Source organism: Ailuropoda melanoleuca, chromosome 1, assembly GCF_002007445.2.
Source record: "Ailuropoda melanoleuca isolate Jingjing chromosome 1, ASM200744v2, whole genome shotgun sequence".
NCBI classification, from domain to species: domain Eukaryota; kingdom Metazoa; phylum Chordata; class Mammalia; order Carnivora; family Ursidae; genus Ailuropoda; species Ailuropoda melanoleuca.
The window spans coordinates 70,994,476-71,008,071 of NC_048218.1; the positions used below are offsets into that span (position 1 = coordinate 70,994,476).

Below are 13,596 nucleotides of genomic sequence, written 5' to 3' on the forward strand. Positions count from 1 at the left end.
AGAATTTATCTTTGTAATTTATTATTCCAGGGAAGTAGAAAAGTACATAAAACAACAACAAAACACTAAATCAATGTGCTTTCCTCATTCCGACTGCGTTTTTGAATTGGGATTATGTAACATCTCTAGTTTTTGGGTTTTAGTATAATTCCTGTTTGACTGTGAACTTTAATACTTAGAGGAGCATATTATGCTTTTTTTTAATTTGATAATTTAAGAAGTTACATTAGGTCATGTTTTAAATATAATCCCAGGGGCGCCTGGGTGGTACAGCGGTTGGGCATCTGCCTTTGGCTCAGGGCGTGATCCCGGCATTATGGGATCGAGCCCCACATCAGGCTCTTCTGCTATGAGCCTGCTTCTTCCTCTCCCACTCCCCCCTGCTTGTGTTCCCTCTCTCGCTGACTGTCTCTATCTCTGTCAAATAAATAAATAAAATCTTAAAAAAAAAAAAAATACAACCCCAAATGTAAGATTTCTAATTTTGATTTATAAAAAATGTTTAAAATCAATTTAATAAAAAAATGACTTTTCAGCTCTTTGTGTGTAGAAGGGCGGAGATAAGGTTGTCAGGTATAAGACACCCCATTGAATGTGAATTTCAGATAATCAAGGAATAAATTTTTTTCTATAAGCATGTCCCAAATATTGCATAAGGCAAGCAAAATAATTTTTATTGAAATTTACATTTAACTAGGCCCTTTTCATTTTCTTTTGCTAAATTTGGCAACCCTTGTTGGGTTATAGTGGGTTTGGGAGAGAGTAAACTGAAACAATTGAAATAATTTGGGTCAGGAGGTCAAATTGATCAGTCACAGTGGTATTGAGACAATTAGCTAATCATTTGGGAGAAAAATAAAGTTAAAACTTGCTTCATCTAAATGCAGTGTGATATTATAGCTTATGTCCTGGAGCAGAAATAAGACACTGGAAAAACTAGTGAAATTCTAATAGAGACTAGGTTTAGTTAATAATAATGTACCAATGCCAATCTCTTGATTTTGACGAATGTACCAAGTTAACAGGGCAAACCAGAGGAAAGGAACTCTTAATGTTTTTGTAACTTTTCTGCAAATCTAAAATCATTCCCAAATTAAAAGTTTATTTTTTAAAAAAGCCTACCTTTTATGTGACAAGACTGTTAATACTTATTGGGAAAACATAAAACTTTGGCAGTTATCTCTCCTATCGTTTGATATTCAGTTGTGTGATCACTGTGTCCATACAGGAGATTTATGGCTATAATTTGTGTCGCTGGAAACTTGCCATAGTGTCTCTAGGAGTGGTTTGCACTGGTGGCTTTCTCCTCCTCCTCCTCTACTGGATGCCCGAATGGCGGGTGAAGGCGACCTGTATTAGAGCTGCAATTAGAGACTGTGAAGTGGTGCTGCTGAGGACTACTGTAAGTCCATGTATTTACTGGTAGCTGATTATTCGGAGAGCAATATAATGCTTTTGTGTGTACTTGGTGCAAAATAATACATGAGGAGAACATCACTGCTAGGATATATAATCAGGAACGCTAATCCTAAAAACATTTGTATTCTAAGTGAGAGTGATTAGAATATAAAGGAATCTTAATGATGATTGTATCAACCCTTTCTTTTATAATTCTTGATGCATTGAGAGATTAAATGCTTGTCTGTCAAGGTCACTAGCCAGTTTAAGGAGTATATCAGATGTGTTACTCACTGGACCAGCTGCCTTTCTACTATGTGATGCTGCTGCTTCCCTGGTGGTTGTTTTTGTTTGTTTGTTTTTTTAATCTTAATTGGAAGCATTTTATCAGAGGCTTTCATTTCTTTTTTCTTTTTTTTAATTAAAGAAATTGTTTTTATTGAGGTATAATTGGCACATGACATTGTATTAATTTCAGGTATACAACGTAATGATTTGCATAGGTTGCAAAATAATCACCATAACAACTGCGTTAACATTTGTTACCGTACACAGTTACAAAAATTTTTTTTCATGTGATGAGAACTTTTAAGATCTGTTCTCTTAGCAACTTTCAAATATACCCTACAGTATTGTTAACTACAGTCACCATGCTGTATGTTAGATCCCCAGGAAGTTTATACCTTTTGACAACCTTTACCCATTTCGCCCCCCCAACCCGTACCTCTGGCAACCACTCATCTGTTGTCTGTACCTATGAGTTCGTTTTGGGGTTTTTTTTTGGTCATATATATTTTAATTGAAGTAGAGTTGACATACAATATTATATTAGTTTTAGGTAGACAACATAATGACTTGACATTTATATACATTATGAAATGCTCACCACAGTAAGTGTAGTGACCATCTGTCACCATTCGAAGTTATTATACTACTGACTATATTCCCTGTGCTGTACTTTTCATCCCCATGACCTAATTCTTTTATGCTGGAAGTTTGTACCTTTTTTTCTCTTTCACCTATTTCACCCACTCCTCCTTCCCCCTCCCTTTTGACAATCACCACTTTGTTTTCTGTATTTATGAGTCCATTTCTGTTTTTGTTTGTTTTGTTTTTGGTATTTGTTTTGGTTTTTGTTGTAGTATTTGTCTTTATCTGTTTGACTTATTTCACTTAGCATAATACCATCTGGGTCCATCCAGTTGTCTGTCCCAAATGGCAAAATTTTATTCTTTTTTATGAATGAGTGGTATTCCATTGTAAATATATATACCACATCTTCTTTATCCATGTATCAGTGGGCATTTAGCTTACTTCCATATCTTGGCTCTTGTAAATAATGCTGCAGTAAACACAGGGGTGCATATAACTTTCTGAATTTGTGTTTTTGCTTTCTTTGGGTGAATATCTGCAGGTGGATTACTGGATCTCATAGTATTTTTATTTTTAATTTTTTGAGGAACCTCCATATTGTTTTCCTTAGTGGCTGCACCAGTTTGCATTCCCACCAGCGGTGCACTAGGGTTCTCTTTTCTCCACATCTTCACCAACCCTAGTTATTGCGTGTCTTTTTTGATACCAGCCATTCTGACTGATGAGAGGAGGTATCTCACTGTAGTTTTGATTTGCATTTCCCTGGTGATTCATGGTATTGAGCACTTTTTGACACTCGGCCATCTTTATGTCTTCTTTGGAAACAGGTCTATTCCTTCCTCTGCCCATTTTTTAATTGGGTCTTTGTTGTTGTTGTTGAGTTATAGGAATTCTTTATATGTTCTAGATATTAGGTCCTTATCAGATATATCTTTTGCATGTATCTTCTCCAATTCAATAGGTTGTCTTTTTATTTTTGTTGATGGTTTCCTAAGAGGCTTTAATTTCTAGTCTTAGTATGTTGATGATTAAATTAAGAAATTACTCATGATCTTGTATGGGATATTGCATTAGTGAAGTATGTCATAAAATGGTGAGCAATGGAAAGCATTTATACATCTTCATCTATAGAATTTATATATCCTCATGAAATGGTTTCACATTTAGTGAGTAGGAAGTGATGGTTTCTCAGAGAGTAATCAATAACATGGAAAGAATGGGAATTAAAAAATATATATAGGCAGTAATGTAATATATACATAATCGACTTTTTATCCCTTTCTCTCTTGTAAGGATGAATTCAGAATGTGGTTTTGTGCAAAAATTCGCTTTCTTTCTCTGGAAACTCACCCATTTTTGAGCCCCAAATCCATGACTAATAAAGTTGCAAATGGCCATGCTGTTCATCTAAGTGAAAATTTGGCTGAAGAGACTAGGCATGAGATGAGTAAATATTCACAGACTGAACCACAGCAGGTATTGTGATCTTAGTGTCAAAGTTTCTTTGAAAACCAGAATTATTACCTTTTATGACACTTGGCTATAATTTTCTGCATGCAGTTATTTTTGTTTGGAATAAATCCATATATATAAAAAATATTTATTACTATGTATAACAGTTTAGGTACTACTAGAAGAAGCAGATTGCATTTGTACGCGATCACTTTAATTTTAATAGATAATACATTTGTGTTAGTAAACTTAATCATAAACGATGATAATGCTTTTGATGTAACATTTATGTGTGTTGTACAGGTTCGTTATTTCACCCACCACAGTGTAAAATACTTCTGGAATGATACCCTTCACAATTTTGATTTTTTAAAGTAAGTATTTTTCTTTTGTTTGGATTATGAGTATCTTGAAAATGTTCTAAATAAAAAACAATTCATTGTTGTGTTACATAAAATCAAAGAGGTATTTATTGCATAACTTTTTTCCACTTATTAACAACTCCCTGGTGTTACTTGAATACTTATTAACCATTTTAGGATAAATCCTACTTGTAACTTGTACCTTGGCAAAATTTACATAAAAGTCTGAAACGGTATGATTCTACAAAAGCACTCTGAGTCTGAGTTCTTTTCTTTTTATGGGTTCATCTCAAAGTGAATTTTGGGTACACTTTACAGCCTGTCAGAATATCTGAATTCTCATTTCCCACTTGCTGACAGTTCCATCTATTTATCCTTGAGGGATGGAGTAATAGACAAACAGAAATTTTACTTCACTATATGGATTAAGATTTAGACATTGTCAATTGTGTTAAGACTTGAGTAGGACAAACTGGAGGAATCCCTTAGATGTTTTTTGCGGAGGCTTCAAGTTATGTAAGTACTAGATTAATTAGGATTCTATTTTTATTGCTTTTGTTAAAGTGATTATTATAAACACTCATTAAGTATCATTATTTGAGTGCTGAAAGAATTCTTAATATTAGCAATACAAAGAGAATCACCTTATGAACATTTAAAATATTCATGCCTGGATTTTTTTCCTCAGACAAAGAATTGGAATATTCTGGAATAGTCCCAGGCATTTCCACATGCCTAGTTCTGAAGACCATGCCTAATTAAGAACTATTGCCTTATAGGACACTGCCAGTGAGCTGCCATTTTGTTTTTTTCTAAAAAAGACTTGGAGCTGATCCTTGCTGCTTTTGGAGAAGTTACCAACTAAAGTGGGAAAAAAATATCAAACCAATTTGCCATGTGGTGTTTGCCAACTGTAGGAACTTGTAGAATTTAAACTTATCCCAGTGATAGCTGTTAAGTATGGAGCTTAGTTTTTCTATCTGAAAAAAGTAGAAAAGGATTGAAGTTAAGTGATGTACAAAACTCTATTCAGAGTTCTATGACCAGTAGTATCTCAGTTAAAATAAGCATAATTAAAACATTTTGGGGGAAAAGTGGATCTGTTGGTTAAATCCAGTTAGAATTGTTACAGATTTTAGGCAATGCCTGTGACTCATATAAATCTTGTACTTCTCTCCTAGGTTTGTATTAGAACAGGGACAGATTTGGATTGATGCTTTTGTAGGAAAAAAATCAATGAATAGGATTTCTTAGCATGAAGCTTAAAAAATTGAAGAGGGAAAACTATATAGATAAAAAGTAAAAAAATGTTATCTTTAGTTTGGAATTCTCAAGTTAGTCGTACTTTACCTTTAGTTTTATTAGCGTAATTATTAGCTCTTCCAGCTTTGGTACAGCCTTAAAGGATAATAATATTATTATATAAACTTGAGTATTTAGAGCCATGTTATTATGTGATAGATACATTGGATACTTTAGAATTTGGCACTTTTGAGACTTAGAACTGTCATTATTGTTTATCTTAGGAATTTGATATTTAAAAATTCTCATTCATTATCTCAGTTTTTGTTAAGGGTTTCTGTTTGTAAGGAAGTCACACTTTAAAATCAGGAATATAGAAAAATGAGGCATTAAGACATTTGGATATTTTAAACTTTGTTTAAAGTAAAAACTTTGGATCTATTTAGGGGACTGGATGAAGGTGTTTCTTGTACGTCAATTTATGAAAAGCATAGTGCAGGACTGACAAAGGGGATGCATGCCTACAGGTAATTTTTATCCAACTAAAGTTAGATCTGTTATCAAAATTCCTAAATAAAATAGTATATATAGCCCACCCTTTTACCATATAGTTGTACATATTGACAGGTATTTATTATAGACATAGTAGTTGACAACTTATTGATACTTTATTTGGGGTAAGACTGTCTCTTAGTTGAAGAATTATGAAAATGTTGAAGCTGATATCCCTGAAAATATACCATATTTCATCAATTCTAAGGTGCACATTTTTCCACATTTTTATATATTTAAAGGGGGGACATGTCCTATTGGGTGGAGTGTTATCCTTTACTTGAGAGCATTTTTATCTTGATGGCATATAAAATAATGAGTATGTTTTGTAATTGATAGCATCTTAGATTTTCTGAAATGTATTGGGAATTTTCAGCATGAGCTAAAAATTTACCACAATGATTATTTGTAAATTGGGATGGATAATCTTTTATATCATGTTACTCTTTGCTACGGTATAAAAATATACCAGTGTATTGCATATTTTAAGGATAAATGTTATTTTCAAATTAAATTGGCAGTTTTTTTAATACTCCTGTAGCATGTTTTTTCAGCAGGCTAGGATATTAAAAAATTAATTCATTCAGACTTATACTTCATAAAAGGCAAGAATTACTCATTACTCTTTCATATGGAAAGTACTACCAGGAGTTTAAGTTGGAAGTATTTAAACAAGTCTTTGAAAGCATTTTTTTGTAAAAATCAAATGTACAGTTGTTTTTGAAATAAATATTCTTAGTATAGTATTCTCATTGGAGAAGTAGTACAAGACCCCCCGGATATATTTTAGTCTCTTGCAAAAATTAATTACAATTCAAAATTTGTGATTCCTGCTGTGTTCAAGGATGAAGAAGAAAGTGTCTGCAGACATGGTTATTATAGACTAGTGGGAAAGATACTTGTCACACAAAGAGATAAGAGGCAGAATGAAACAACAGTGTAGTTAGGCAGTATTGACTACTTTGATTTAGATACTGTAGGTAGAGAATTGAGTTGTAGAAGACAAGTATGTAGAAACATGAATGTTTAAGTTCCAGATTTTAAGAGCATCTGTGGTTTGAACCTTATCTAATGAAATGCCATCCCTAAATTATACTACTATTCTATAATATAATGTAACACTTATTATGTTTTCCTGTTATAGAAAATTGCTTTATGGAGTAAATGAAATTACTGTGAAAGTGCCTTCTGTTTTTAAGCTTCTAATTAAGGAGGTAAGACAATGTTTGTGATCAATAGAGTTGTCAGTTTGAAAAGAGCCATGATTTAAGTGATAAGATAGTCTTGGTTTTCTGTTTCTTAGTTTCTCCCTCACTCTTTTTTTTTTTTTTTAAACTTGAAATGGATAGTACCTCTCGTAGAGAAATAATTTGGGGGCATAAATTACCTTTTTATTACTTACCTTATAATTATTTGTTTTGCTTTTCTTGTCTGTAATTTTTTTTTTACTCTCAGTATGTTGTACATGTAAATCTTGCCCTATCTTACAGATCTTTACACCTGTCTTTTCTCTTTTCTTCAATTTTTAAACAGTTTATCATCTTTATTCGTCAGATGGTATTTTGTGGTACATTTTGGACAAAGAAGATATCTTTTTTTTTTAAGATTTTATTTATTTATTAGAGAGAGAGACAGCAAGAGAGGGAACACAAGCAGGGGGAGTGGGAGAGGAAGAAGCAGGCTTCCCGCGGAGGAGCCTGATGCGGGGCTCGATCCCAGAACTCCGGGATCACGCCCTGAGCCAAAGGCAGATGCTTAACGACTGAGCCACCCAGGCGCCCCTGTGGTACATTTTGGGAACTAGACATTGTACCAAGTTTGGAATACAAAACATGACCTGCTGATTGACGTTGAAGAACTTATACTTTATCCTGGGAGGGAAATGGGTCAATAGTTACTTTAGTGAGTGCTCAGTTACAGGTGCCATTGAAGAGCTGTGAATAAAGGTTATACATGTAAAGGAACGAGGTACAGGATTTTGCCTGGCAGTTAGGCTCTCTAGTCTTCCTTTTGATTTTTGGCTAAAGATCAAGAGTTGGGTCAATACTTTGAGTAGATGTTACAGATTGTTTTCCCTCAGTTCCTGAGAGTGGCCGTATAATGTTGTTGTAGAACATAGCAGAGTGCAGTGATTAGGAATTAGAAAGTCTGGTTTGTAATATAATTCCATCAGTAACTAGCTTTGATCATTAGAAAACCTTTCTGCTGCCCCTTTATCTATAAAATTGGAGTAAGTCCTTTCAAATTATCTTGTTTAATTTTGAAGCAGAATGGGACTATATATGTGAAAGTCCTTTGAAAAGCACACAAGCATCAATTTTAAGACATTTGGGGGAAGTTATTAATGAAATTGATAGAGTACTATGAAATTTGGCTTAACGAAGTCCATTGCCAGGATTCCCTTATCTCTTTGTCTCATTTAGCTTTTAATCCTTAATTATTTCCTTAGAGAATGCAAAACAGTGTAACTTATTACCTCATATTTGTCTTCCCTGTATATGCCAGTGAACCTTTGACTTATAGGAAAATTGGTTTTTGGAGTTCATAATAAGTAAACATTTGTTCCATTTAATTAAAAATGTTATATCCTTTAGTAGCCCCGTAATTATTGGAACTAAATGTACTTTATTGCTGAAGCAGAATGAAGAACAGCTTAAATACACACATTTTAGCTATTTCTAGATGAGTTTGTATTGGGTTTGGTATGTATCTAAATGGATGCAAATAATTTAAATTAAGCTTATTTAGCCAAATTCTAGTAGGTTAGTGGTAGAAAAAAGTACTACACTAACATCTTGCCTTCCTCCTTCAGTAGTACATGTTTCCTTAAGGTACTACAGAGCTTATCCTTTAAATATCTTGTTGTTTATTTCTTAAATGAAAAGGTGGGACATCTGTATGGTTATAAATTTGATTTAAAAATTTTGTTTTTTAGGTTCTCAACCCATTTTACATTTTCCAGCTGTTCAGTGTTATACTATGGAGCACTGATGAATACTACTATTATGCTCTAGCCATTGTGATTATGTCTATAGTGTCAATTGTAAGCTCTCTGTATTCCATTAGAAAGGTAAGTCCAATTTATTATGGCTTTCACAACTGTGTTTTTTGTAGTAACACGTAAGGTGTGTAGAGTAGTACTTGGTACAAAGTAATACTCGATATAGTTATTCTTTTAGTAATAAGAATAAGTACTCCTTTCCCTCTCTTTTTGAGGTGGGGGAAGGCGGATGCTTTTTAGAGTTAAACTACCACTTGACTGCTTAGAGGCCGTAGGGATCTATAGGTGTTTATTACAGACTGGAATACTGGGGGGTTTATTCTGTTGTTTTCAGGACTGTCTTATTAAAGTGTTTCTTATTTTGTCCTGAGCTAATCATTAAATAATCTTTGAATCTTTTAGTCTTGACATTTTTAATGGCAGAGTAATATGCATTTACCGTATTAACTTACCTTATTTTATGGCACCCTTGCTTTTTAATATCTTGAAGAGTGGGTTTATATTAGCTAGTTTTCACATTTTTTTTTTCTATTTCAGCAATATATTATGTTGCATGACATGGTGGCAGCTCACAGTACTGTGAGAGTTTCAGTTTGCAGAGTCAATGAAGGTAAGTACGTAAGGTAACTCTTGGAAAAATAAACCAAATAAGGTACCCATTAAGCACTAATAACTAAAGCATGACTAGTATATTATACATATACATTCATTTTTTAAAAAAGGTTATTTATTTGAGAGAGCATATGCATGTGCACAAGTGGGGGGGAGGGGCAGAGGAAGAGGGAAAGAGACTTGCTGAGCGGGCAGCCCCAAGTGGGCCTGGATCCCAGGATCCTGAGATAATGACTTGAGCTGAAGTCAGACGCTTAACTGACTGAGCCACCCAAGCGCCTCTGCACCCCTATACATTCGTTTTTTAAGAAGTAAAAATAAGTGTTTGGATTTGTACTTCTCTCTGAGGTTGTATCAAATTCATTCCTGTAAAATGGTACTTTTGTTGTTCTCACTATGTGACAGGTACTGTGGTAGGCTCTGGAGATGCAGTGGTTACAAGGTGGACACAGTGCTTGTCATCATTGAACTTCAGTGTAGTTGGAAAGGCATAGTAACAAAGCGTGACAAATACTATGATTAGGAGAGGTCAGGGAATTTAGATATTAGAGCTCATTTACCGTGGGTGTCAGGGATGGCTTCTTGGAGAAAGTATTTTTAAGTGGTTGAATTAGTCAGATAAGAGGTAGGTGAAGCGGTGTGGTGAGAGAGGGAGAGGAGAGGGTTTTAAGTGCCCAGTCTTCTGGAAATGAGAGAGAGTTTGGTCATTGTAATAACTAAAAGGAGTTCAGTGTGCCAGGTGCAGCAACTAGATGATGGACAGCCATCTAAAACATGTTAAGGAATTTGACGTCTTTCCCAAAGGCAACGGAAAGCCATTGAAGGGTTTTTAAGCAGGGGAGTGATCTGATGTTTGCCTTTTGCAAAAATCTTTCTGGCTGTTGTGTTCAGATGGGTTTAGAGGAGAATAGTGTTGAAGGCATGAAATGGATCAAGGTGAAGGTTGTGGAGATGGAGAGGAATGAGATGGGGCTGGAAGATAAATGCGAGCGTTGAACAGGATTTAATAATTCATTAGATATGAGGCGATAGAGCAGTGTCAGGCTTGAGGGATGGACATCAGTGCCATTTAATTAAATAAGGGACACTGGAGGAGAAGCAGTATTGGAGGAAAGGATAATGTTTTGGACAGACATAATAGTTCCTTTGGTGTGGTATTGAAGAGGTGTAGAGGACATAAAGGAGAGACAACACAGCAGCATGGGCCTTGGGTGCAATAGCCATTTTGATTGATTGAGAATACCAAATCAGTCTCTGTTCTCTTGGCTCAGTACACTACATTGGAACATAAACGCAGTTTGGCCTGGCAGGTGCTTCCTTCCCTGTGCTTCCTGGTCACATGCTGCTTTTAGTTGGGAGTGTCTCTCTTCTCTCTTGTACTTATCTTGTTACTGCTCTGAGGCTGCTGAAGGCACTGGGGATGCCAGGACATGGCATTCAACTCATGTCTCCCTTACCCCTTTGTAAATTCTAACAAGTCATTGGTATTTTGTTTCCTGGTATACCTGAGAGGAGTAGACTTTGAGTGGCATTAAAGTTTTCCAAGAGTCAGGTTTATTAAAAAAATGGAAAGTATTATGCCTAGTATGTGCTTGTTAGAATTCTTTAGAAGTTGTTTCCTCATAGCTTAGTTAAAGGAAAAGAAGGAAAAGAGTTTTTGTCCTACAGACTAACATCACAAATAATAGTTTTCTCTTACAAACTAGCAGAACTCTTTTCTGAGCATAGTATTAAACATAAGGAAGGGAAAGACTGAGAGAAAGAGTCTAAATGTAAGGCAGTCTTAAAGAAAAACCTCCTTTTACTTGGGAAAATCTTTTTAAAAAGTGTTTAGCTAAGTTGAATATAATGTACACATTTCTAAGGAAATAATGAACTAGATAAAATATTGCAATGTTTATTTTTTAAAGTTATTTAAAATAGATCTAAAATATTAGGACTATTTTAGGAATATTGAGAAGGCATTGAAATGTTATGAGTCATAAATAGTGGCAGTGAGAAAAAGGATGGTGTAAAGAAATTGCTGTTAAAAAAGAAAATACACTGGGGTGCCCGGGTGGCTGAGTTGGTTAAGCGTCCGCCTTTGGCTCAGATCATGATCTTGGGGTCCTGGGATCGAGCCCCGTGTTGGGCTCCCTACTCAGCAGGAAGCTTTCCCTCTGCCCACCACTCATGTTCTCTTTCTCAAATAAACAAATAAAATAAAATAAAAATACACTAAAATTTTCAGTGCTTTCTGCTGTTTCCAAGGAGTTCTAAAAGTCTGAGCTTATTTACCTGATGCAGGGGATCTCATGTGTGGACTCACTATTTTCTAAGAGGGCTGTTGTACTGAGTATTGAAGTCCAGTCACCTGTTTGGTTAGAAGGGACTTGGCATCACCTGTGTGCAGTTGGCATCCTGTCAGGGGGCAAAGTACCTGACATACTTAAACACCATACTTTGTTACTCTAAGGCATAATAATTTATTTGTCTTATCTTCATGTACTGAGATTGTCTGTTTAACTACATTATATTTTTAACTGAGTATTGAGGTCAGGTGACCTTCAGGCATATCTTTTATTTACTCTATTTTTATTTGAAGTTAATATTCAGATTTCTCTTTTTCTTTCTTTAAATCCAGAAATAGAAGAGATCTTTTCTACAGACCTTGTACCAGGAGATGTCATGGTCATTCCATTGAATGGGACAGTCATGCCTTGTGATGCAGTTCTTATTAATGGTACTTGCATTGTAAATGAAAGCATGTTAACAGGTAAACTGAGTAAAAATCAGATCAGTTGTTTATAATGGTATTAAGATTAAGTAGTTACTGATTAAACTATTTAAAAACTATTTTGTATCTATGAAACTGTGTTGTTTATATTTACTCATGAATGTGATGAGTGTGTTGGATAATGAAGATTTTTTTTTTGTTTGGAGGGGACCAAATTCTGCATTATACACACTTGTGATACTAAATCATTATGCTGGTGTTACATTTTTTGGCATACTTCTTTTGACATGAGGAAATATTTTTTAGTAAGGGAAGAGGAAATAAGTCCTTTGCTTGCAGAGAATGGCAGTGTATTTACTTCCCTATTTACTGTGTAAAAAGTGGGAATAAAGATTTTATATTTTCCTTAAACTGGGGGGAAATAGACTTCAAAATGACTTCCCTTTGGAAATTCATAATCTGAAGGTAGAATTTGATAGCTTTTTATCATGTTTTCTCTATTTTTGTCAGAGTCAATCTGGAAAGAAGCGATTGCTATGTTTTCAAACTATTAGGAGTCTTCTCTTAAAACACAGTCACACAAATATCCCTGTATACTTGCCACCTCTGAAACAAGAAATGTGAATGCCATAGAGAAGTAAAAGTTAATGTTGAAGAGAATTTGACAGTTTGTTGTTGAGAGAACTACCATACTACGTATTTTTTCCACTCCCTTTCCTAGATGCCTTTTCTCTTCCTTACGTGTCTGTGTGTGTGTGTGTGTATGTAGTGGGGGTTAGGAGTAGGTCTTCACATTTTTGTGTGCTTGAGGTTGCAGAATGCTTTCCAGTTTGGTTTTTGGGGATAAGTGAACAGATGCTGGGGATGTGGCAGCTACCTGGTCTTTTTATCTGAAACTTGACAAAATCATTTGCAGATGATTGCTTTGACTCACAACTCACCTTCAGGAATTATTGTGAGAGACAAAAGACTTGATATTTTCAGGCAAGGAAATTGGTAGACAGAAAGCTAATTGAGTAAGCTTTGTTATCCACATATGAGAACTCTTAGTAACTATTGAAATAGTATAATAACATTCAGGTTATTTAACAATTCAAGATTTGTGTGTTTAATACAGATTTCTGTGCTTTAAATTATGGTTTTTTGTTTTTTTTTTAAAGGAGAGAGTGTTCCAGTGACAAAGACTAATTTGCCAAATCCTTCAGTGGACATAAAAGGAATGGGAGATGAATTCTATAGTCCAGAAATACATAAACGACACACTTTGTTTTGTGGGACTACTGTAATTCAAACTCGTTTCTACAGTGGAGAACTTGTCAAAGCTGTAGTAGTTAGAACAGGTAGAAAACATTTCCTCTCTTCTTGCATGGTTTAGTGTATTTGATGTC

General features: G+C 34.8%; 1 protein-coding gene across 5 annotated transcripts in view; it reads left to right on the forward strand.

Moving 5' to 3' along the window:
* Positions 1 to 13,596, forward strand: part of ATP13A3 (ATPase 13A3) — an 87,540-nt gene that overhangs the window by 24,326 nt on the left and 49,618 nt on the right. For 4 of the 5 annotated variants that reach the window (XM_011227723.3, XM_002921449.4, XM_034660895.1 and 1 more), the window contains 9 exons: positions 1,229 to 1,402; positions 3,565 to 3,747; positions 4,027 to 4,097; positions 5,774 to 5,854; positions 7,024 to 7,093; positions 8,815 to 8,949; positions 9,418 to 9,490; positions 12,116 to 12,247; positions 13,369 to 13,548. In XM_011227723.3, coding sequence (XP_011226025.1) covers positions 1,229 to 1,402; positions 3,565 to 3,747; positions 4,027 to 4,097; positions 5,774 to 5,854; positions 7,024 to 7,093; positions 8,815 to 8,949; positions 9,418 to 9,490; positions 12,116 to 12,247; positions 13,369 to 13,548 — 1,099 coding nt within the window. The remainder of the gene's footprint in view (positions 1 to 1,228; positions 1,403 to 3,564; positions 3,748 to 4,026; positions 4,098 to 5,773; positions 5,855 to 7,023; positions 7,094 to 8,814; positions 8,950 to 9,417; positions 9,491 to 12,115; positions 12,248 to 13,368; positions 13,549 to 13,596) is intronic. The other variant, XM_019801980.2, reaches the window with a different exon arrangement.